Consider the following 26740-nt stretch of genomic DNA (forward strand, 5'->3'; position numbering starts at 1 on the left):
ATGAATATGACTTTCACTTATAATTGATGAGAGAAGTCATTTATCATATTTTTATGAGAATTTCTTTTTAAGACATGTCTTTTTATATTTTTGAAGAATTAACCCAAATAGTTGTCCATCTAATTGCTTAAAATAAAAATAGTCAGCGGGTGTATAATATATGCATAATTCTGTATAATATGTATATAATCAATGTATACCGTCTAAAAGAAGTAAATATCGAATCTGACCGACTATTTGTATAAAAAAAAATTTTTGTTAAAAGGAAAAACATGTTAAACTTCACTATGGCTTACATTTTGTCCCCACTTGTATGTTTCCCAATCTTTGTGGAATAGTGAAACAGGAAAATGTGCTCTGAATAGGGGTGGAAATTTGAGTCCAAACCTGGCTAATATGCCCGGCCAGCCCAGCGATTAATGAGTTGAGTTACTAATAGTGTTATAAATCGCATTGCCTAATACGAGTTATTAATCGCAGTTTATGAATGCGACCAACCATTTGAGATCCAACGCAACCCTTTGGCGCACAGGTCATACATACATATACTTCTAACTCCAAAGTACAGAAACTTTTGCTGCAAAAATAAAAAAATGGCTCCAAAAGTTCTCATGGTAAGAGAGATTCATAACTCCCTTCTCCTTAATCTGTACCCTTAAATTAATTAATTATTATTATTATTATTATTATTATTATTATTATTATTATTATTATTTTAATTCCATTTATTCAAGATTATTGTTAAGTATTTTGGGAATTTATATTTTTTACAGGTAGCAGAGAAGCCTAGTATTGCTTTATCAATTGCCTCAGTTTTATCTGGTGCTCAAGTAATGCTCCTTCCTTTTCTGGGTCTTCAAAATCTTGTTCTTTTGCTTATACATATTTTTTTCTATTGTGAATTTTATTGTTATTCTTTGTTCAGCTTTAGCTTGTTAGAAGTAAAGTTCCAATCTTTATTGTTTTCATTGGAAAATTAATGTAAAAGTTTGCTCATAAAGAAATGATTTTTTTTACACTTCTCCTATTGCCTGTAAGTTTTTGGATAGTCATAGTTGAAAGGAAATTTTGCTAGTGAGAAATTTCAAATTTTGTTTTTTATTTTATTTTTTACTAATTTTTATTCAATTCAACAATGACCGGAAGACTTTAGAATTTGATGGATTGTTATTTGGCGAAAAGATACTGTATATATTAGTGAGAAATGTATATTTTTTGTATATATATATATATATATATATATATATATATATATATATATTTCTGTATGTTATGTACAAAAAATATACAAATTTTATACACTTTTGTGGCTACCGGATGTAAATAGATTCGGCCGCGGGCTAAAAGTGATCTTTTCCCTTGTTATTTTTCTGAAGTGAAAAACAGCATTTTTCAAGAAGAAGCTACTGCTAGATTTTTGTTATCTGAAATTTCAGCAGGAATGTGAATTATAAACAAATTCCAATTGTCTAGTGTGATTGAACTACAATTTTAATGCACACGGGTTTATTTTTTGTGCGCTCCTGTAGTGAGCTTTCTGTTCATTAGATTCCTCCATTATCATGTTGTTATTCTCAGCTGAAAGCATTGATTCGGTTGATATGCTTGATGAGATTCTTGTACTTTATAGAAATGTATTGAGCAGTACCTTTTAGGTAATCATTTGTTCTACTCGTTGGTTTGCCTCATTGCCTTTGAGGGGCTGTTAACATTTTTGAATAGAAGTATGTTTTTACCATATTAAGTCTGGTTCCTTTTCACTATTTTCTTCTGTAAAATCTTTTAGCTTTACACCAAGACTAAATTGTCTTCCTTCATTAATTCATGGACTTTGAGTGTTCAAGGATTCTGTTATATATTTGTCCCAGATGTCCACACGAAGGGGTAGTACAGAAGTCCATGAGTTTGATGGGATGTTTCTTGGATCACGTGCACATTATAAAGTGACTTCAGTGATTGGTCATGTTTTCAGGTTTCCTGTTATCCGAGATCATAAGGTTCATTAATTTTGATGTGTTCTTTGGTTCAGTTAGTTGCTGCTGTTAATATATGTTCGTTCAGTTCAACATCCATACTTTTATGTTCTTTGTTGATGTTTTGGTCACTTGGTTTCTTTTTCTCTAGTTTGATGTTTGCCCACTTCATTTCCCTTGAACTCCTGTCCGAGCTCAAAAAAACGTTTGAGCCTGCTTTTTGGAGCTCAAATTGGTAATTGAATATTTGGTCAAGTTAGTTGGAATGAGAGCATCTACCTTCTTCTGGAAATACCCTCTTTTGAGGTAGGTTGAATGTAAAATTGATGAATCATTTGAAAATCGAATTCGTTAGGATGTGCTATCCTATGCACCAGCTACACGACAGATGAAATGGGCCCAGATAGAGCAGAATGGATATAGAGGATTCATATAGATAGTTTAGGGTTGAGGCATAGTTTATCGGTTAAATGCTTGAGTCAAGATGAAAATTCAAAATTCACATCTGCCTCCGTCTGTGACTAACTGCTACTCATTGGTCTCTGTGAAGCATTTCCTTTTGAAAAATTGACACACACTGTCAACTGTAAAAAACTAGTATGCATTGCCAAAGTGACCTTCTGTTTCAATGAATGGTAATATAGATTGAAGCAATTGAAGGCAATGTTGAGGTAACCACAAAAGTGATACTCTTAGAAATTTCTGACGGATAAGGAAAGTAAATGCATAGTTATTTGTTTTCGTGATGCCAACCCTTTTGGCTCCTCAGTTAGGAGTTAGATATAGCTAAAGAACCATGAAGAATAGAGTGCTAACGATGTGTCCTTGTGGCTTTGTATTGCCTAACCTCGTAGATATCACGTAACCTGTCACTTGCCCTCTTAGTTACGCTGTAGACTTTGAAATCCAAAAAAGCCTGTAATATTTACTCTAATGAATAGCCAGAAGTAACTGTCCAATAAGCAAAGTACAGGGGAGTCAGTTATAATAAAAGCCAAATACAGTGGAGTCAACTGTCTAGCTGGAGGCTGGTTAGTGCCCGCTAAATAATTCACAAACTCTGTTCTTCCCTTAGGATATTGAAGTGCTTTATGTGTGCTCCAATCTCCATTATGTCTTAATCCTTTCAAGCTGACTTATCCAGTTACTTTGGAGAAAGGAAGGTTTTGAGGTGCCACCTATATCCATTCTGTCAATCATATGAATGTAATCAATAGAATCTCAACTTGGCCTTTGGATTACAATGTAAAATTACTTTTGCTTAGTAAACATGTAATGAAAAAGTAATAATAATCTTTCCTATCTGTCTAAGTCTCGGTGGAAAGAGTTACCTGGTGGTACCTGTTGCTTGTAGGAGGTAGCAGGTATCCCGTGGAATTTGTCAAGGTGAGAGCAAGCTTGCCTGGAGACGACGATTATCAAAAAATGTAATAATAATCCATGGGTAACATGTTAATTTAGCTTGTCAATAAGACCTGTATTGAGCTTTCAGAAATTACACCAAAAGAGGAAGTCTACATGACTTGTCAAAGAAAAGGAACTATGTAGAGCGTTATCCTAGGATTTTCAAGTGAGACTCTTTTGTCATCTGGATTTACCTTAGCTGGGAGCGAAATTACTTTGTTATCTTTGCATACTGCGATTCTTCCTTCAGTTTCCCCGTAAATCAGTAAGATTTTCATGTGAGTATAATTTGAAAGCTATTCTTTGTCCTTGGTGTTGTGTTATAGTTTCAAACAAGTGGTATACTGAGTCCATTGCTTGATCTGCCAGCAATTTTTGCTTTGTTTTTAAAACCACAATGACTTGATTAGTTCAAGTATTCAATCTGAATGTTCTGTTTCTGATAATCTAGTGTAGATTTTCCAGCCGCTTTTCAAGATTGGGCAAATACAAATCCTTCAGATCTTTTCCAGGCACCGATACTTAAGAAGGAATCAAACCCGAAGGTGGTACTAATCCTTGTTCCTATATATTAATGTTACAGTGATTTTTCCTTTTGAATGGCTCTTATCATATCTTTGGATATCTCTATACAGCCTCACTACCTTGTTTCAAGTATTATAAATCGCTCCGTGTTAGTGAAAATTTGTCTTTCTTTTCACTTCCAGAAATGCTGGGATCATAAAAATAAAAGTGGATACAAAAGTATCTTTGTTTACCAATTATCCGGTAACAAAATTGGGTCACTGATACGCCTTAGACATATTTTCTATGTACTTAAAACTTGTGCTAATTTCTCAACTAAAAATTACCTTGCAACTTTCATGAGGATTATGTATTGTTCTTACTCACGGCTCTTTCTTAGTTGGGGCAATAGAACTGGGAAAAAAATTGATACCTTAACAAAATCATTGTTGAACTACTTACGGAGAATGAAGAGGTTGATAAACGTGCCCTTGACTAAAACTCAAATCGCTTTCATTAGGAGTAGACAATCGTTTAGCCACTGAAATTCTTGACACAAAGGAGAGATAATGTAGGATTCTGTCACGATCCAAAAACCGACCCGGTCGTGATGGCGCCTATCGTGAAACTAGGCCAGCTGACACAACTCCCGAATTAACCATTTATCAATAAAAATCATTGTTAAACCTTTAATTAATCAAATATCTCATAATGTAAGTCTAAATGAACAATGCGGAATAAATACACAAGCCCGACATCGGGGTGTCACAAGTCACGAGCATCTACTAAGGTCTGAATACAACGAAGAGTCTAAAAATGTACTAAATACAATCTAAGGAAAACAAGAGGGAGAAGAGCAGGGCTGCGAACGTCGGGCAGCTACCTTGCTAACTCCGATGACTCTGCCATTGAGCAATCAACACCTGCTACCAGGTTCAGAAATACCTGAATCTGCATACAAGGTGCAGGGAGTAATGTGAGTACGCCAACTCAGTAAGTAATAAAAGCTGAGCAGTAAAAAAACACGTAAGCCACGTCATAACACTACAACAAATGTAGATCATTTCCAAAGCAATGCACAAATCATTTACTTCGTAAATCAAGCTCAGTTTCAGTGAAAATCTTTTAAAACAACTTTCGATAGTTTCAAACGAGTGATAAAACAGTGAGTATAAATGATAGAAAACGTAAACAGCTCCTCGGGTAAAACATGTATCATAAACCGCCCCTCGGGCATAATATCAACAGAACCAGCCCCTCGGGCTACCTCACAATCACTCGTAATCGGCCCCTCGGGCATAACATGAATCAAGAACCGCCCCTCGGGCAAACATGGATCAACAATAGTCCCTCGGGCAACAATAAGAATCAACCACAGCCCCTCGAGCTACATCACATCACTCACACTAGGTACCCGCACTCATTGGGGGTGTACAAAGCCCCTTACGGCCCAAGCGCAATAACAAGCCATCTCGTGGCATAATCAAACAGGCTCTCGGCCTCATATCAAGCCACCTCGTGGCATAACAAATCAGGCCCTCGTGTCGGGTCATGACACTCGGCCTCATAATCATGAATCAGTACAACACTGTTGCGGCGCGCACCCTGATCAAACAGTATCCTCACAACACAGGCCCTCGGCCTCACTCAGTCAGAAATCTCTCAAGCCACTCGGGCAATAGTAAAACATGATGCTCAGCCCAAAATATCATTTAAAATATCAAAAACTGAGTAAATATGGTTGAGTTATGAAAATAGTAGAATACAACATGACTGAGTACAAATATGAAGTCAAGACAGTGAGGAATAGTAGTAAAAATCTCCTAAGGGTCCAAAACAGTTGGCACAAAGCCCAAATATGGCATTCGGCCCAAAACATGGTAATAACTTCCTAAACACAATGATATCAAACAGTTTTTAATCAAATACGCGACTTAACAGTCATACGGGACGGACTAAGTCACAATCCCCAATGGTGCACGACCCCACGCTCATCATCTAGCGTGTGTGCCACCTCAAAGTAGCACAACGATGTGAAATCCGGGGTTTCATACCCTCAGAACAAACATTTACAATCATTATTTACCTCAATCCGGTCCAAACTCTAGCCCGTGATGCCCTTGCCTCTCGACTCGGTCTCCAATTGCTCCAAATCTAACCAAATACAGATTTATACCATCAAAATATGCTAAGGGAATAAAGCCCACTCGAAAATAACCAATTTACATCAAAAATCCCGAAATTGGCCAAACCCGACCCCCGGGCCCACGTCTCGGAATCCGATAAAAATCACATCAATAGAATCCTTATTCCGCCACGAGTTCATTCATACCAAAAAGTACCAAAATTGGACCTCAAATTGCCCCTTAAATCACCACACAAAGCTCTCCAATTAACTAAGCCCTAACCCCCAATTCACCACTGATTTTCCCTTAAATTTTCATGCTAACAACGATAAAAATCACCATAATAACGAGCTTAGGAACCAAGGACCTTACCTTAATGAATTCCTCTGAAAATCTCCCTTGAAATTGCTCCCAAAAGCTTCTTCCCGAATGAAATATTGAGAAAAAAATGGTCAAAACCGCGAAGGGTGGAATTTATAGTTTCTGATCCAGCAAAACCGCACCTGCGGTTAAATGGTCGCACCTGCGGACCCGCACCTGCGGACCCGCACCTGCGAGATTCACTTAAAACTCCAAGACCACATGTGCGCAAAGAAATCCGCACCTGCGCAATCGCAGGTGCGACCAGGACCTCGCTTCTGCGGTCCCAGCCTGCCCCTCTCCTGGCCGCTTCTGCGGCTCCAATATCCGCTTCTGCGGGTTCGCACCTGCGGTCCCCTAGTCGCAGGTGCGGTTATGACAGCAACTGAAAACTTCAGCTGCCAAACCCAACTCAAAATCACCCGTTAACCACCCGAAATCACACCGAGGCCCCCGGGACCTCAACCAAAAGCACAAACAAATCATATACCACTATCCAAACTTATGCCAATCTTCGAAACACCTCAAACAACATCGAACCAACCAAATAACATCAGATTCAAGCTTAAGGTTCCAAGAATCTTCCGGATTCCGCTTTTGATCAAAAAGTTTACCAAACCTCGTCCGAATGACCTGAAATTTTGTACACACGTCACATTTGACACAACGAACCTACTGCAACTTCCGGAATTCCATTCCGACCTCTATATCAAAATCTATCCTATCAACCAGAGAACACCAAAATTCCAATTTCGCTAAATCAAGCCTAAATCTACTCCGGACCTCCAAAACGCATTCCGATCACGCTCCTAAGTCCCAAATCACCTAACAGAGCTAACCAAATCATAAAATTCAAATCCGAGATCATATACTAACAAGTCAAAACTTGGTCAAACCTTTCAAATTTTAAGCTTCAAACTGAGAACTGTCATTTCAAATCCATTCCGATTACCCTGAAAACCAAAACCGACAATTTGCATAAGTCATAATACATTACACGGGGCTAGTCATGCCCGAGAACTGGCGAGCGAAGTGCAAAAGCTCAAAACGACCGGTCGGGTCGTTACAGATTCGTCTCTTTATCAACCAGAAGTTTATCTGGTTCGAGAAATAGTGTGCATAGTATCTGTCAAATATAAAGTCAATTTGCTAAAATTAACTCTATTATGTAAGTTTCTCTTGCATCTTGTTCTGTTGATCTGGATTTTTATTTGTTTTCATGTTTAAATAGCAAGTGCTGACTGACCATCCGGATACAAGGCTCATATTTGTAGGCATCTAAGCCAGGAAGCTCGTGGTTGTTCACATCTGGTACTATGGTTGGATTGTGATCGTGAAGGAGAAAATATATGCTTTGAAGGTAATGTTTGATCGTGACATTATTATTAACTGCAGCTAGGGATAAACGTACTACAATGGAGAAGCTCATAGATTGACTAGGCTAGGGATAAACGTGTCAAGCACATGTCCATTCCTCAGAGGAATGAGCTGAAAATGAGAATTTAGAGACTTAAACATGAACTGATATGGTAGATATTTAGTGGCAAAGACTGGGAAGCGGAAAGAAGTAGAAAGATGTGAGAGAAAAAAGTACAGATAGTGAGGCTAGGTGTGATGTGCTGCTGTAACAGAGTTGAATTCTAGCATTTAATAAGTGGTATTTAGAGATAGTGAGAGGAAGCGAAATAGGCAATCACATTCTACTTTGAATCATTCTTATTCAGAATGCCAAATAAAACTGCCAAATATTCTACGATATGAGTATATATGTCTATTTGTCCAAAAAACTGATGAACTTCACTCTGCACCGATATCACTTGATAGAACTTCCAATAATCCATCCACCTTTTGAATCTTTGTTAGGTTGCTTTAGTTCTTTTATTTTTAAATTTTCTTTATCATAATCTTTCTTCTTGCTTTTATACTTATTGGTTTAGTCATAGAATGCACTGGATTTCACACAAGTGATGGTAGAAGAATATACCGCGCTCGATTCTCATCTGTTACTGAAAAAGATATTCTGAAGGCAATGAACAGCCTTGTTGATCCCAACAGAGATGAGGCATTGGCAGTAGATGCACGTCAAGAGATTGATTTGAAAGTTGGAGTTGCATTTACACGTTTCCAGACTAGCTATTTCAACGGGAAATATGGAAATCTTGATGCAAGGGTTATCTCGTTGGTTCTCTTTACCTTCTTCCTACTGTTTGCCTATCACATTGCACTTTTATCTTTTAACTGAATTTTTAGTGTCTGATTAGGAGAAATTGCTTGTCATAATCATAAAGGCTTTGCCTATCATCATAGCTGCTGTAGCTTCTGCTCTATGCTGATTGTGGGGTCTTGAACATGGTATATCCTTTCAAATGGCAAACTTTCTTCCATGCGTCACAGAAGAGCTCCCACATTGTATTCTTTTGGTTATCTGTTGATTGTTTAGATAGCATGATGATCTGCCTTTTGACTTTATTTGCCTTTATCTTTTGGGTTAATCACACTGATGGTCATTCAACTTTCACTTTATTGCACCGCAATCACTAAATTAGTTTTTGTAACGAAAATGTTACTCAACTTTAACTAAGTATCACAAAAAGTCTTTAAATTTTCGGCAACAAAAAATGTCACTCAATTTTGCTTAAGTATCATAGAAAGTCTCTAGTGGTTGCACCTCCTTCTGTGGTTTATAATTAGTGACTTTGTTTAACACTTAGGCGAAGTCAAGTGGTTTTTTATTACAATAATTTACTAACTTCCTGTGTGATGCTAGGCAAAGGTGAATATCTTTTCCGTTACCAAAAAAAAAAAAGTTAGTAACTTTGGTGTAATAAAATGAAAGTCGAGTGACCATTCATGAAATTAACCCCTTATTTTCTCTGAGATTGTTTGTGCTCCCTGTCTACTTTTGTGCTTAAATCATACTGGTAGATAAAAAAAAAAAGGCAGCCCGGTGCACGAAGCATCCCGCGTTTACGCAGGGTCCGGAAAGGGCCGCACCCCAATAGGGTGTAATGTAGGCAACCTACCCTAATGCGATTCCACGGCTCGAACCGTGACATATAGGTCACACGGAGACAACTTTACCGTTGCTCCAAGGCTCCCCTTCCTTGGCAGAGAAGTTCTAATAAAAACAACCTTGTTCTTTACGAGTTATGATTTGCTATTATATAGCGATTCTTCAACTTTCTTATGCTGTATCAGTTTGTCTGCTCCACAAGTCTGTCAGTTTCACCTTCGTACTAATGTCAACCATCATTCGAAATAGCTTTTACATGTCAATTTTCTTTTTTGCTCCTTTCTACTCCTTAGCATTAAAAATCAAAATTATCTCCTTTCTGAATGAATCGCTTTATAATTTCAGCTACGGGCCATGTCAAACTCCTACACTTGGATTCTGTGTGGATCGTTACCTGCAAATCACTATGTTCAAGCCAGAAAAGTTTTGGATGCTGCATCCATACATAATGTACAAGGGGTATGAACTCAAATTAGAATGGGAACGTGGCAGGTTGTTTGATGCTGATGTAAGTTCCTCCTGTTTGACCTTTTGGGAGGTTTTGTCCCAAGATATCAAGTCCATGCCTCTGTTGCTAATACCTTTTCAATTGATAGGTTGCTGCAATGTTTCGGAACAGACTAATGGAGGACGGGACTATGAGAGTTGTTCGTGTATCAGAAAAGCTGGAATCTAAAGGTCGTCCTTCTGGTCTAAACACAGTAAATCTTCTAAAGGTTGGTAATTTAGGCTTTCTACAAATTTTATACTTAGGCTTCCAATTTATTGAGAGATACTTAAATTTCTTGCTTTGTTTTTGGTATACAAAGAAAACAAATCGCCTTGGATAGATTTCCTCATTGATGTATTTTATTCATTAAAACGTGCTATTAACAAGGTAGGAAGCATTTGCATGCTTAAAAGTTGTCAGGAGAGAAGTCAACCAAGATTTTTTCCGGACTTCTGAACCAAATATATGAAGCTAAGTTTGCCAAAGTATTCTTTGGTACTCAAAAAATTCACCAGTTACACACCTTCAGATGTGGTGCTAGCAATCTTGGCTTTTCTGAAAGTGAAATGCGTGGTAACTTTTATTTGTTGCTCCTTCCACTTTTGGCACCAACAACATGTTATCTTGCCCGCTATCATTAGCTACAAGGTGGCTTACTGTGGCCTAAGAAATTCTTTTATTGGTTTTGGGGTTTCATATTTGTTAAAATACTGGATAATTTGCACAAAGAAGCCAACTTGGCAAGGGTGTGGATTGCAAGCAATCCTTTTTAAATGTGTGCCTATGCTTAATGTTTTTACAGAGTGCTGACCTGTCAAAATTTGTATCTTAAGTAGCATCCCAATCACTTCATGCTAATTAATCGTCTATGCGTTTGAAGTGGTCTACAATCTACATCTGCACCTTTAAAGTTATGTTTGATTAACATTGTAACTCCCAGGTGAATGTAGAAATGTTTCCTTTTAATGCAATTGTGGAGAATGTGTAATCTAAAACTGTTTCTACCTGGAGTCATTGTTCGTGATGTTGCCGATGTTGCCATCTTCTCTGCTCTAGACTTTCAAGTAATTATATGCCCTTTTATGTGTTCAAGAAACGAAGTTCCATCTTTGGATTTTCATGTGTAGGGTCCATATTTTGTAATCTTTGTAAAATTTCATACTTAAGTCAATACAACTCTGAACCCTTGAGACTTTACAGATTCTTTTTATGATTTATATGTATTTTTATTGCACTTACTTTGGATTTAAACCTTCTGGTTCTGATTTTTGGCAAATTCCAGGTAGCTTCAAGTGCACTGGGCTTCGGTCCTCAGTTAACTATGCAATTGGCTGAGCGTCTGTATACTCAAGGTTTTATCAGGTTTTCCTCTCTGTTTTCTCACTGTAGTGTTCTTCTCTCACATTATTGCACTTTTGTGTTTAGTATTTTCCCCTCAAGTTTCTTGCTAGAGAAAATTTAAGAACTTGTCTTTTTCTTCTGGATACAAGAATATGCACATATGGGATTACTTGCTCACTAAACTTCACTTATGTTGTATTAACACTCAGTGATTAAGTTCCATAAGTTTAATACTGCACTAAAAGTATATAATACCTTTGCTGTATCACTAGTGTACCTATGGAACTGATGAAAGCGGCTATGCTCTAATCTTACTTTTCCTAAAATGGTGGGTTTTGGTGTATTTCAGAACATCGATATGGTTCATTTGTCTTCATTCTTGTCTTGCTCCCTTGCAATCTTGCAGTCTTCACATATTATACTCCTTTCCTTGTCGGACTAATGAAGACAGGGCACTTAAGTATTCATATGTTTTCGTCTTCTTTTTGCTGTATTTTTGCACTAGCTTGGTGCATGTTTCCTTCTGTTCTTTTTATTTACAAAACCTCAGCGTTGACTGATAAAAGAAAATTTTGATGATGTTAAAATGATTTTTAATTGGTAAGAGAAAATTCAGAAGAACTCACTGAGAGGTGCAATCCTTTATAGAGAGAATTAAAATTTAACAATCAGAGAAGGTACAAAGAAGTGCTCATTTACCCTTTGTTGATGAATTAAATAGTGAGCATTTACAGTTTGTTTTATTTTTATACCAAATTTATTCAATTCCTCAATTGGAAATTCAAATTTCCAGTTTCCTTTCAGTGAATTCTTGTGTGACTTTGCATGTAATACTAAGCTCATATATGAGTTTGACATTATGAAACATTGTACTTCTTGAGCTTCCAGTGCAGTTTAGAAAATCATCCTTTTTCTTTTTGGCTTTTTTCTTCTTTTTGTTACTTCAGCTATCCACGTACAGAGAGCACAGCATATCCTTCTTCGTTTGACTTCAGAGGAACACTAGTAGCATTGGTGCATAATCCTGTATTTGGGGGTTATGCGCAAAAGCTTTTAACTGAAAGTTATAATAAGCCGCGGGCAGGAACTGATGCAGGTGATCATCCTCCAATAACTCCAATGCGTTCAGCTATTGAGGATAGTTTGGGGAATGATGCATGGAAACTGTACCAGTATATCTGCCAGCATTTTCTGGGAACTCTCTCTCCCGATTGCAGATATAGAAGGTTGAATTTTTATTTCTTGATGGACGTCTTCGTAATTCCTCTTGCTTTGGGCTTATCTTACATATCCTTTAAACTAATCCACGACTTTGGGTAACTCTAATCCTGGTTTCTTCCTAGATCATGTCAAGCAGCTCTTTTATGTCTTCACATTATAGATTTCAGATTCAAATATAGCTTTTAGGTTTTTTTTTATCTTGCTACTAGCACAATACGTGCAAAGGGCAGAGGACTGTTACTGACAATTCGAATCTTGGCGCTATTAATATAGTTGTCTTTCAAGATACTATATTTCTGGCTGAGAAGTTAAGTCATATGTACAATTTGATATCTTCTCAGGATAAAGGTTGAATTTGAAAGTGGCGGAGAGCAATTTCAGTGCATTGGGCAGCTTGTCACAGTCAAAGGATTCACCTCTATTATGCCATGGCTGGCTATTAGTGAGAAGAATCTTCCTGACTTTGCTGAAGGAGAGAAAATCGAGATTTCTAAAGTTGATCTAGATGAGGTATCACATAATCTGTCAAATTGAACTTCTCATTTGTTGTTCAGTTCTGGAGTAAAGTGACAGTCTTTGTACTTCAGTACTACTTATTGTCCCATTGTTGATTCTTTTGGTTCGAGACAACAAATGCAACAACTATGCCTCAATCCCAGGCTAGTTGGTGTTTGTTATCTGAATTCTCAGTATCCATTCTGCTCCATTTTACCGGCCACTTTATTCTTTCTTCTGCTAGAAATTGACTGAACATGCTGTATTATGACAAGGTGGGTTGGTAAGCACCCTCCACTTCTAACCAAGAGGTTGTGAGTTCGAGTCACCCCAAGAGCATGGTACCCCAAGAGCATGGTGGGGAATTCTTGGAGGGAAGGATGCCGGGGGTCTATTGGAAACAGCCTTTCTACCCAGGGTAGGGGTAAGGTCTGCGTACACACTATCCTCCCCAGACCCCACTAGTGGGATTATACTGGGTTGTTGTTGTTGTTGTTGTTGTATGCTGTATTAACTAATAGAAATAATTGACTGAACACGTTGTATTAGCAAACAGAAATAGTCCAAGTGTTTTTTGCCGAAATCTTATTTGTGAATCTTGTCGTCCATAATGAATGCGCCTGTAGGTTCAGTATTTAAATTCAGAATGTACAATGTGCTATATTTTAAGACGATTACGTGCATATGGCGAGGGGTTTCCAATTTCAGCTTCGTTTTACTTTGGTTGTTTTTGCTTTGAAACTTTTAGGGGAATACTTCGCCTCCAGATTACCTCAACGAAAGTGAGCTGATCTCTTTGATGGAGAAACATGGTATTGGAACAGACGCGTCAATCTCTGTGCATATTAACAACATATGCGAACGCAACTATGTCCAGGTTTTGCTATATGCATTGTTTTCCGTTTCTGGCTGCTGTAGACGGTCCTGTCTATTGCTTTGTCTTATGGTTCCTTTGACATGAAACTATCTTCTATTAGAAATTAGGCGTCTGAGTTTGTCCAGTTCAAATTGCAGGTACAAGCTGGGCGAAGATTGGTTCCAACTCCTCTGGGCATCAGCTTGATAAGAGGGTACCAATGCATAGATTCTGATCTCTGTTTGCCTGACATACGAAGTTTCATTGAGCATCAGATCACTTTGGTAGCTAAAGGTCAAGCAGATCATTCAATGGTTGTGCAGCATGTACTAGATCAATTCCGAAGGAAGTTCAGCTATTTTGTTAAGCAGGTATAGGATATTAAGCTACATCCCCTCTGCTGCCATGGAAAATGGTTTTACATGATCTCTCTTAAATGAGGGTTGATGCCGCTTTCATTATTCCCAAACTCGTAACAAGCTGATGTTCACAAATAGCTGATGATGCTTTCTTTCTTCCCTGACTCTGTAACAAGCTGATGTTCACTGATAAACAACTTAATCATACTTATCAAGAAAGAAAAAACTTAATCATGAGCTCCCAAGTACCTCTTTTAAAACTAGCGATGAAAATATCACCTCGCAGTTGTGGATATTCCCTGCTGGTTCCTATTACTGTTTATTCTGAAAAGTTACTGGACGTGAAATATCACACAGATGCTTAGAAATGAGTGCTTTGGGTATAAGAAAGTTCCTTTTAAAAATTAAGTGGAAGTAACACTTCACAGTCTTAAGTCAAAATCTGGATAAATTACTGCTATTGACATTAGAATCTAGCTAGCATGTTCTGCATTTTATCCCCTTTTTCACTCATCTTCAGCCTAAAAATTCTCTTATTGCTATTATCTAATGCTAATTATCCACTGAGCCTCGTGTCTGACTTCATGTAGATTGAAAATATGGATGCATTATTTGAAGCACAATTTTCACCACTATCTGACTCTGGACGTCTCCTTAGCAAATGTGGCAAATGCTTGCGGTATATGAAATACATATCTACTCAGCCATCTCGACTGTACTGTGGTACATGTGAGGAAGTTTATTACGTACCTCAGAAGGGAACAGTCAAGGTAAATATTTATTGTTATAAAGTTACTTGCAACCCTACTAAACTTAGAAAGGAAAAACTAAGTATTAATTATGCCCTTTTATGGTGAAATTCGAGAAGTTGGCAGTATCTCAATCAGTCAGTTTATATCGTATGGTACAAATTTTTTATCACGCTTATTCATCTCAATAATAGAACTTAACGATTTGATTGTTTCTCTTTTTAGTTTTGGTAAGTCGATGAATTAGTTTTCTTGTCTGCATGCATATATATAGAGAGAGATATTCTTGCGATAATAGACTGTCTTGGCCCCATCTCTTGCTGCGAAAAGAAAATGCATTGAGTAAATAACTTCAGCTTATTTGACGTGTCGTGCCAAACCCCAGTGAGCTATAACTTTTGTCTGTGTTTCCCTTTGTTCTCGAGAATTACCCTTCTAGCATTCTTTCACAGAAAGAGTTTTCTTTCAATTAGCGCTTATTGTATGACTTAAACTCAAATTTTATGACTAAATATAAAACTTCTTTTACTTTTTTTTCCAGCTGTACAAGGAGCTTACTTGCCCCCTGGATAATTTTGAGCTGTTATTATGTAGCATGCCAGGTCCAGAAGGCAAGTCATTCCCTCTGTGTCCTTATTGCTACAACTGTCCCCCATTTGAAGGCATCGATACATTTTTTGGTGCTCCTAAAACCGGTGATTCTTCCAAGTTGGGGAAGGGAGTTGGAATGCCTTGTTTCCTCTGTCCACACCCCACATGTCCGCATTCCGTGATTGCACAAGGCGTTTGTGCTTGCCCAGAATGCAGCGGTACACTTGTTCTTGATCCCGTCAGTGCTCCCAAATGGAGGCTTTGCTGCAACATGTGCAATTGCCTTGTTTCCTTGCCTGAAGGCGCTCATCGGATTTCTACAACTCAGGATAAGTGTCCTGAATGCGAATCAACTATCATAGAAGTCGACTTCAACAAGAAAACAACTCCCTTAAAAGATGGAGCGACGCTCCACAAGGGATGTATTCTCTGTGACGAGCTGCTGCATTCACTCGTGGAAATGAAACATGGAAGATCGTTTTCTAGGCATGGAAGGAGTGGACGAGGTAGAGGAAAAGGAAGGGGAGGTTATCGAGGAAGAGGACGGGGCAACAACAAACAACAAGACCCTAAAATGAGTTTCCGAGATTTCTAAAGCGATGTTCTATAATCCTAGAAGAATTCTTGCATTATGATTTCTATTTTCCTCATAAATTTGATATCATTTTGGAGAAGTAGGAACATATGCTGTTCTTCAAAGCATAGTACCAACTCGAATGATGCTTTATTTTGGGGAGGTTATCTGCATTTGGGCTTTGACTAATGTAGCGTAAGGACTGTCTAAAAGGGGGAAGCGCTCCCTATCGGAATTTTTTCTATACTTGTGGTTCGAAACCGGGACTTTTGGTTAAGGACGGAAGGATTTTATCCATCCCGCTACAACTCTTCTTGGTCAATATTCTACATATGTAGTAAGAATGAAACAATAGATTAAAGTTTATGTTGCTTTTATAGAAAATAGATTTACCCAAAATTTCTTTTGCATAATTAATTACTCAAAGGGAAAAAAAAGATATGTAGGAGCATATTAATTTGTTTGTTACCCTGTAAACTTACGTGCATCACAATTGAACTTCCAGATTTCCATAGTAATCTAGATAATAATCTTTTTTTCAGCTTATTAATAAGCTATTCAAGGCAGTGGCGGACGCACGTGGTGGTAAGCGTGTTCAACTGACTTCGATTCATCAAAAAATAATACCGCATATATGTATAAATTACGATTAAAGCTGCGTAAATTTTGTACAAATATTTTATTTGAAATCACTTGACAATTACTATTTTACGACTAAAATTATGTACTTCTAAGATTGAACCCGCTTGCACAAAATTCTGGGTCGGTCACTGATTCAAAGTTAACATTACTATTTGAGTTGTAAAAGTTTCCTAATATTTTATAGAGCCGTCGATATGGACTTGGCCCGTTGGGCCAGCCCAACCCGTGATTTAGTAGGGTTGGGCTAGAATTTTTGGAGCCCGTTTAAAAACGAGGCTTTTAATCCCGGCCCGAGTAAGCCCGTGGCCCGTGAAGCTGGGCCGGCCCGGTCCGTGGACCTAATAAAATATTTATTTAAAATATATAAAAAATAAAAAGTATACTGTTATTAGAGATGGAAAGTCAGAATTGGATCTTTACTAAGAGGAAAACTTGATCTTGAGAAGTTTTAAGAGATGATGTTGTCATGTATTGGAAGGACCATTCTAGAAAATATCCCGATCTTTCAATAATGGTGCGTGATGTACTTAGCATTCTTATTACCATTGTACCATCAGAATCAACATTTAGCATCGGTGACGTGTTCTTACAAAGTACAAAAGTTGCATTTATTATGAAAATGTCCAAACACTTGTTACTACTTGAAATTGGCTGCACAGGTTTTTCCGAACTCAAACTGGTAATATTTTTTATGTGAATTAAATATTATTAATTTTTAAAATTTAATTATTTTTAATATTTAACTAATTAATATTGCATATGAATTGTAGATGAAAGTGAAGATGTTAAGACAACCTTGTCACAAGCGGATTCAAATGTGTTTGATGAAGATGATGTGTTGGATATCTCATAAGCATCATGAACGTTCTCTTGAATAGTTTGTTTTAAGTTTTGACTTTTAGTGAATGAAATATAGTCATGTCTTTTACTTTTTTAGTATTTATTGTGATATATTGGAACAATATAAAAAGTTATTAAGTTTTTGCGAATTTTTTCCAATAAGAGATTTTTTAACTTTTAAATAATTATCTTTTTTTAGGTCAGAACTTAAAGAAAAAATATAAAATTATATTTTTAAAAATGATGTGCCGGCCCGTGGGGGCCCGTGGCCCATATAGGGTTGGGTTGGGCTGACCATTATAAGGCCCATCAAAATGATGGGCTAGCCCAGCCCAGCCCGTCAATTGCTAAAGCCTACGTGGGCTGGGCTGGACTAGCCCGACCCGGCCCATATTGACAACTCTAATATTTTATTTGAAAAAGAATCAACCAATGAATATAGGGTTAAACTTCATTTTATTTTTTAGAAATTTTTTATATTTTGCGTGTAGAAACTTTAGAATTGGAAATTAAAATGAAAGACCTTGTATTTCATCGCATTTTATATAGTCAACACCTTTCTCCACTCAAAATACAGCCCAAAACTTCATTTTTCTTTCATATTTTATTTTGAAAATATGAAAAAGGATTAGCGAGTTTGTCATTTCTTTTGGAACCGACCAAAAAAATATTGTTACCTATAATGTAACGGAGCGAGTATTACTTAAGTTATATTCTTCAAAGTTCTCCAATTTTAGTATGCCAAAACATAGTCATTTGATCCAACAAAACTGTCTTTATTAATCATATATATTATCATAATCATCATTTGATGCCTTTTGTAATTATAATAATCTATTTGACAAGAAAATGAAAAGATGTGCAATTTAATAAAAAACAATTGTGTAGATCGTTTGCATGGGCATTAGAATTTGTCAAGAGCATTAATAGAGAGAATCCAAAGTAACGAAGTGCCAAAATATATAAAAAAATAACTTTATCTTTTTGAATGTAGTAAAAAAATAAGAACTAATGACACATTTTCTCTTTACACTTTTTTTCTTTATGAACTCAATGATTAGTCGAGTTTAATTATGTTTTATTTATTTTGAATTAATCAAATTTAATTATGTAATTAGTCAATTTGGTATTGGACTAAATAAAAGTGTTCTTATTTTTCAATTCAACATGTAGAAATCACTCAAACCAGATTACACGTCATATATTCATTTGTTTGGTATATATAAATATCGGAGTTTATTCAATAAACAGTGGGATATTATCCTAAAAATTCCAAAATTTTCTTGCATATTATATCTCAAACTATATATGATACAACAAACAACTTGACTCATTTCTTTGTTTTTTTTAGCTCCATTTTATTTGGAAGGATATTGAGGAGTCTTGTGGTCCAATTTTGAGACAAGAAACGATGGTAACATTACATAGCATGGGAATCTTATAATTATGTCAACAATTTGGAAAAAGAAAGTAATTGGGTGAAGAGAAATGATAATATTAAATACTTAAATAGATTAAAAAAAATCAAAAGAAAGGATAATATGCGAAGGATAATATGCTTCATAATATCTGCAAAATCCTTTCCTTTTTATGGAAACTTGAGAGAGAAAAGGAGAAACAAAAAGAAGAATATCGCCGTCGCGTTGTGATGGACGGATAGGATCCCCACCAATAATCACAGCTTTCAAGTTCGAACTCTCTAAAATGAAAATAAAATCTTAATAGGAAGTGCTTCCCTATTTAGTGGGCCTTATACAACACGAATCTGAATTAATAAAAACTCTAATACAATATCGGATACCAGATGGAAAAAAAATTGAAATTTTTTCCCTCTCTGTTTGGTTATGTACATAAAAAGAAAAGGAAATGAAAGATGAATTCTCTTTATCTTGGGCCTACATGTCAAGTTGAATGAGGAAAAAATTAAATTCCTTTTATCTTAAATCGAATGCTCTTATTAAAAATCAATTTGACAAATTTATACTGTTAATATATACAAGTTAAAATTGTAACTTATATACATTGATTTTATATTATACTGTAAATTTGCCTAGCGTAATAGATTACATAGCATATGTTTCAGGTTATTAATTTCATAAATTATGAACAGTTATTTTTAATTATTTTTATATCCATTTTTAAAACCACTACACTTGCTTTCATTTCTTAAAGTAGGAAAAAAGAAGAGCACTCCAGTGCACTAAGCTCCCACTATTCGCAGGATTCGGAGAAGTGTCGGATCACAAGGGTCTATTGTACGCGGCCTTACCTTGCATTTCTGCAAGAGATTATTTCCATGACTCGAACATGTGACCTCCTGATCACATGACAACAAATTTACCAATTATATCAAGTATCCATTTCAAAGCAAGAAAAAGACCAAAAAGGAAAAAGAATCCAATCATGTCACCTTATAGACAAGAGGGGTTGTTCTGATGGTAAGCAACCTCCACTTCCAACCAAGAGGTTGAGAGTTCGAGTCTACCCAAGAGCAAAGTGGGAAGTTCTTGAAGGGAAAGATGCCGATGGTCTATTTGGAAACAGCCTCTCTACCCCAGGGTAGGGGTAATATCTGCGTACACACTACCCTCCCCAGACCCACTAAGTGAGATTATACTGGGTTGTTGTTGTTGCATGTCACCTTATAAAAAAGGACCCTACTCTGCCTTATGAATATGGTAAGGTAAAAGTCACACTCCCAAAGTCAATTTACTACTATATAAGTCTAGAAATTGCCTTTATATACATTTGCTACACTCCAACATTATATCTCCCACTTGTAGTTGGTAACCACAAGTTCTCATTCCCAACTATACTATTAACCTCCACCCCCACCCACCCCCAACCCCACCCCACCCCAACCATAAAAAGAAGAAAGAGAGAAGATTGTTATTCCAATAATTTCAAGAACATTAGACATGGGATTGTATCAAACATGTTGTGTCATCCTATATTTTATGTTCTTGATTTTGAAACCTGAATTGTCATATTCCATGTCATGTACATCACAAAAGTTTACAAAGAACATATTATATGAACATTGCAATGACTTACCACATTTGAATAGTTACATCCATTGGAATTACAATTCCAAGGATTTTACCTTCAATTTAGCCTTTGTAGCTACTCCTACTAAACCTGATGGTTGGATTGCTTGGGGAATTAATCCAAATGCAACAGGAATGGTTGGTACACAAGCGTTGATCGCGTTTAAACAATCCAATGGTTCCATTGTCGCGAAAACGTTCAAGTTAAATTCGTATAAATCCATCGTGCCAGGGGAGCTAGCGTATCGCGTTACAAATGTGGAGGCTATGTATAGTAATGGAATGATGGTAATTTTTGCTAGTGTAAAATTACCTGAAGGAATGACTGAATTGAATCAGGTTTGGCAAGTAGGAAGTTCAGTCTTGAATGGGACATTCCCTGGAATTCATGATTTTCAGCCTGAGAATTTGAATTCTAAGGGAAAACTTGATTTGATGAAAGGGAAGAGTATTAGCAATGGTTCTGAGGATTCTAGGCTCAAGAATAGAAATGTAAGTTCTTCAACAAGTACAAATTTCATTTCAATTTTTTCTAACAATAGTGTGCAGATCAGTTTGTCCGCACTATCATTGTTTTATCGAATATCTGTTATCCCTCACCAGCACAGGTATTAGTGACTTTCTCATCAAAGTTCAATCTACTGGATTTGAACTTTGGTCGCCTATGACTTTTACCCCACTTTAACAACCACTAGAGTGCCAAGAAATGCCAATTTCATTTGGTTTGTTAGTTTAATTTTTTATTTTATTTTTATATTTTTTTACATCACATTCCCCTTAAAGCAGAGGCGGACCTAGGATTTTAACGCACCGGAGGAACAATATTTTGTTCACTAGTGGCCCTTAAAGGCTTTTAGTATTCAGGATATCAAGTGATTTAAATTAACTATTTTCAAGGTATACATACAAATATATTCAAGATTTCTGCCGAAGTTTACAGGGTTCGGTGACCCCTCAACATAACAGATAGTCCGCCTCTACCTTGAAGTGCAGTCTTTTCCTCGACCCTGTATGAACGCGGGATGCTTCGTTCATCGGTTTTTTTTTCCCATATTTGCTTCTGATATTTGAATTTATGGTGAACAGATTCATGGAATTCTGAATGTTGTGAGTTGGGGAATACTATTTCCAATTGGAATTATGATTGCAAGGTATCTAAGAACATTTGCAGATCCAGTGTGGTTTTATGTTCATGTTGCTTGTCAATTATCATCTTACACTATTGGAGTTGCTGGTTGGGCAACTGGTCTGAAACTTGGAAATCAATCAAAAGGAATTGAATATACTTCCCATAGAGATTTTGGTATTGCCTTATTCTCTCTTGCAACTCTTCAGGTATACTTTCACATTAAAATTCTTTAACTTCTTTATCTTTAGTTTCTTTAATTTAAAGGAGACTATCAACTTTTGGATCTAAACTTAAAAAAGAATTAACCAAATAGTTGCCCACCTAATATGTTAAACTAAAAATAACTGGCACATGTATCATTTATATATAATTCATGTATAATATATGTATCATTAATGAATAATCTATGTATACCGAATAGAAAAAGTAAATATTGAATCTGGCCGGCTATTTGTGTAACAAATTCCTAAAAAAGGGGCAAGTGCATAGATAACCGTTTTCAGGGACACTGTTTAGAAATTAGCTATTACTTTTTGTCATGAAATTTTAAACTAAAAATCTCAACTTCAGGACAATTTAGGACATTTTTGCCCGATAAATTGAACTGAAAAAGCAATTCAGGACGCACTGGCTAATTCCTAAAAGCAATTCAGGACGCACTGGCTAATTCCTAAATAGCATCCATTTAAAGCAGCTACCTGGTGTCATTTCTACAAAAAAAATATGGCAAACCCCCACTTGTAACTGAATCATGAAGATCAATTTAGATAAGGGAGTGTTTTTATTTACTTATAATGGTAGTATTCGAGTCAGTTTGTGCACTTTTCAACTATTCCACCAGGTATTTGCTTCCTTCCACCAGCATAGATAGGTAATGCGTAACTCTACTAGCTAAGAGTTACACAGATGAGAATAAATTACCCGGCATTTTTTGTTTATATTGAAATTTGAATCCTGATCCCATAATTTCGACATAAATTTGTAGGTGTTCGCGCTATTTCTGAGGCCAAAGAAGGATCATAAGTACAGATTTTACTGGAATATGTATCACCATGGAGTTGGATATGGTGTGCTTGTTCTAGGAATCATCAATGTGTTTAAAGGTCTTGAGATTTTGCAGCCAGAAAGCAAATGGAAATTGGCTTATATTATTTTCCTTTCAATTCTTGGAGGAATTGCTCTTATTTTAGAAGCCATTACTTGGACAATTGTACTTAAAAAGAAGCCTGGAAAATCAAATAACAAGCTTTATGATGGCCAAAATGGTTCAAATGGAAGACAACAACCTCTCACTTCTTGAAGTAGTTCTCCCCTGTGCGCGAATTCGGATTTAGTCAGATTGCAATGCAGATGTCGTATACCGAATGGAAAACCAGAAAACAAAGAAGTAGCTCTCTCCTCCACATATCTATAGTACAATTTTGAGATTGATTTTCTGGGTGCGGTCCTTACGCTGTGTGAATGTGTAACGTTTCGTGTATCGAGCTGCCTTTTTCATATGTGCTGTATTTGTTTTCATGTGGTTAGCTGAATACTAATTTATTTATTTAATTTGGTTGCGACTGTAATTTATTTTGATATTTTCTTCTTGTGTAGAAGCCATGCTCTATGAGAGTATCTTTTGTTGTTTTTTTGCTTCTTTTTAATATTTATTAATAATATGAAATGATTGGAGTTTAGTTGCAAATATAGCTATCTTTAATTTCTAACTGATCTTTAATTTCCTAAAATATAATAGTCACTTTTCTCAGTGATCTTTGATACAAAATCAAAAGCAGAATTATCTTGCAAATGTAAAATGCTAAGATAGGAATTTTACCAACGAATAACTATTAAAATTCTAGTATTTTCAGTTAAAAGTCTTATGCCCCAAATTTTCTTTTCGAAACTAATTCAGTTCCTTTGATTTTCTAGTTTTTCCTTAGATTTTCTTTTTCAATCTTGTTTTTTTCTTGGAAATAACTAATAATCTATTTGTTTCAGTTTATAGTGATCCTATTTTCTTTTTAGTATGTTAAATATGATTCTTTTCTAAATTCAAAAATAAATTAACTTACATTTTTATTATACTTTTAATAGCAAACTTTTATAATTATTAAAATATTACTATGATATATTTAAAATATTCCAAAAGTGTTTTTTTATTTTCTTAAACCCCGTCAGCTAAACAAATTCACCAACCAAAAATTCAGGGTGAAATTCAAAAATAGCCAAATTTACAATTGGTAATTGAAAAATAGCCATAATTTCAAAAGTAATCGAAATTTAGTCACTTTTTATGTAAAGATAAATCTAAACAACAATACTGTTCAAAATTCGAAAATATTCCAGCATAATATGTTGGAGTTCGAATTTTTTACATGTAAACTTCCAGCATAACATGTTGGAATTTCATAATGTGCCGGAGTTCTAATCTCCAGTATATTATGCTAGAACTTTCCGCGTTGCAGCAAAATAATTACTATTTTTCGATGACTTTGCAAATGCTGACTATTTTTCAATTACCAGTTCGAAAACTGACTATCCCGTGTTATTTTAACAAAAATTCACATGCAAACTTCTTTGCTTTTCTGTTTTCTTTACGTGATCATAGTTCATAATTCGTGCCTTCTGTCCTAACTTAAAAAGTTTGTACATCAAAAATAAAAGAATTAATTACCACGCTAATAGGTTTTAGGGGCTAGGTGAAAGTGTAATTACAACTATGAAACCTCAGTTGTAGCTTCTGTAGTTGGTAATACTGAAGCTAACAAATAACGTAAAACATAATTATATATTTCTGCAATTGACTGTTTTGAGGACAAATGTAATTTTTTTTATCAATAAGTAATCTATAAACATAGATTAAGATTTTATATAACGTTTAGTTTCAACTCTTGTCAAAGTTTATTGTGAACTTCTGTCTATATATCAAATTGACTTGGTGTTACTTTCCAAAATAAATCTACTTTGACACAAAAAATAAATAAAATAGGAACTTTGACGCAACAATAAAATTATTTTTGTGTGATTTATAGGTGATATTTTGAGCGTAGAATCAGCTACTAACGACTTACATCAGGGTAGATTGCCTGCAAAATATCTCTTGGAGCGCGACCTCTCACGAACCCCTACGTCAACGTGGAATGTTTCGTACAACGGATAACTACAACGACGACGACGACGACGACAACGTAACAACAACAACAACAACAACAACAACAACATATTCAGTATATATATATTCACATAGGATTTTGGAAGGATAGTGTGTACGTAAACTACTTCGTTAATAAATAAAATATGTTAAAACATGCTGATGTTTAAGACATTAATCATCAAAGTGGTAGGTAATTAAGTCTCTTTTTGACCTAACAAGAAAGTTGTTTGTCTTATATTAGGTTAACACAAGTGACAAGACATAATTTGCTCTGATGTAGCTGTCAATGAGAAATATGGTCTTCCTTTTCACTTCCTTGATGGTAGGAGAAAATTGCTTATTTATCAAACACTCAGTTTTAATAGCTTGATTTGATTACTCTAGGAACTTTAATTAAATAAAATAGAATAAATAACCCCCCCCCCCCAAAAAAAATAGAATAAATATAGATAAAGTGAAGAAATGATCATGATTGTCACATGCATGCAAAACAATCAATGCTATTATCCAGAATTATTTTCTTGGACACAGAGCAAGTGTAATCTTATAATTATCAAATTTCAGAAACAAAAATAGCAAGAACTACAACTATTCCAGGAAAAAACTAGAAGACAGTGTATCAAAGCTTGTTGATATATTTTTGTGCTAATAAAAGCAGATTTGATAGTTAAACTTAGCATGATTAGATGATATTCCCTCCTATCCATACGATGTGACTTTTTTACCTTTTTATTTTGATCTAAAATAAGTGTCGTTACATAATTGAGAAAAAATTAACTTTTTTTTTAAAAAAAAATTTGTCCTTATTTACAAAACTCAATATGTCAAGTTAACAATATATAAATTTTAATTAAGGGTAATTTAGTCAAAATAACTTACTTTATGTAGGAATTAGTATTTTCTTAAAGGATATGTCAAAAAATTAATTATTATGGATTGGACGAAGTAAATAAGATGAAAATGCATATTAATTAACCACAATTACGTGATAAAAGAGCGTGCAGAAGACATGATCATGGATAAATTTTAGCGGATTTCACATGCTGATTAGTACTCCGTTCACTTTTACTTGGCATGTATACTAAAAATATATTTTCATTTTTACTTGTCACTTTACGCATATTAAGAGAAGACAAAATTTTTTTTCCTGTTATACCTATAATATTTATTACTCATTTCAAATCATTTTCTCAAATCCAATAAAATATGTATCAATTAATATGGGTATCATGGTAAATTATGCATTTCATTAATTATTTTTTAAGGGGCGTGAAAAGTCAAAATGTGCAAAGTAAAAGTGAACTGAGAGAGTAGTAATTAAAATCCTTAAAACATTATGACCTTTGTTTTGGTCATAATTATACTTAACACCTGTCTAAAACAAATTGAATGGGACCCAATTGCTTAATGATTAATGAATCCTCATAATTATGTGTAGGGAAAGGATCCCAATTGCTTAATGCTTAATGATTGATCAACCATGATTAATCTTGTTTTATTCTCTTTGTTCTTCTATAATTACTGGAGTATATGGTTTTTGAAGCATTAGAACTAGAAAAAGATGGCTTTTGATAGCCCAAGAGCAATTAGCCGAAGCCCAAATGTAGAAAACTTCCCCTCAAATAACTAGTAGAAATGACACCAGGTAGCCACTCTAAAGGATTGCTATTTAGAAATTAGCCACTATATCCTGAATTTCAGGTTTTCAGTTCAATTTTTCAGGACAAAATATTCTGAATTGTCGTGAAGTTAGGATTATTAGTTTAAAATTTCAGGACAAAATAAATATTGGCTAATCTCTAAATAGCATCCCTGAGATGTGAGAATGGCTATCTGTGCAACTTGCCCCCCAAAGACTAACCAAAAATTTTTCACTTCTAACAACGT

The 26740-nt window shown here is 35.5% G+C and overlaps 2 protein-coding genes across 6 annotated transcripts; both read left to right on the forward strand.

Annotated features, from left to right (window-relative positions):
- The first annotated feature begins 366 nt into the window (after nt 1-366).
- On the forward strand, nt 367-16378 carry LOC104217132 (DNA topoisomerase 3-beta). 5 transcript variants are annotated; one of them, XM_070146104.1, is made up of 15 exons: nt 367-614; nt 774-830; nt 1869-1997; nt 3834-3922; nt 7642-7727; nt 8305-8545; nt 9726-9888; nt 9977-10096; nt 11153-11232; nt 12159-12437; nt 12774-12942; nt 13676-13804; nt 13942-14154; nt 14733-14912; nt 15433-16378. In XM_070146104.1, exons 1-15 carry the CDS (start codon nt 594-596, stop codon nt 16075-16077), a joined length of 2601 nt encoding a protein of 866 aa, XP_070002205.1. In that variant the 5' UTR covers nt 367-593; the 3' UTR covers nt 16078-16378. The 5 variants fall into 5 exon arrangements, with proteins under 5 accessions (XP_070002205.1, XP_070002910.1, XP_009765587.1 ...); XM_009767285.2 differs by having other exon boundaries at nt 371-614; nt 1869-1972; nt 3829-3922; nt 7628-7727; XM_070146809.1 differs by lacking the exon at nt 1869-1997 and having other exon boundaries at nt 369-614.
- Nucleotides 16379-20367: 3989 nt separating this feature from the next.
- Nucleotides 20368-23345, forward strand: LOC104217133 (cytochrome b561 and DOMON domain-containing protein At3g25290-like). The gene is made up of 3 exons (XM_009767288.2): nt 20368-21077; nt 21672-21920; nt 22700-23345. The coding sequence occupies exons 1-3, from the start codon at nt 20457-20459 to the stop codon at nt 23012-23014; spliced, it is 1185 nt and encodes a 394-aa protein (XP_009765590.1). The 5' UTR covers nt 20368-20456; the 3' UTR covers nt 23015-23345.
- The last annotated feature ends 3395 nt before the right edge of the window (nt 23346-26740 follow it).

The sequence above is a fragment of the Nicotiana sylvestris genome, chromosome 1, assembly GCF_000393655.2.
Source record: "Nicotiana sylvestris chromosome 1, ASM39365v2, whole genome shotgun sequence".
In the NCBI taxonomy this organism is placed as follows: Eukaryota; Viridiplantae; Streptophyta; class Magnoliopsida; order Solanales; family Solanaceae; genus Nicotiana; species Nicotiana sylvestris.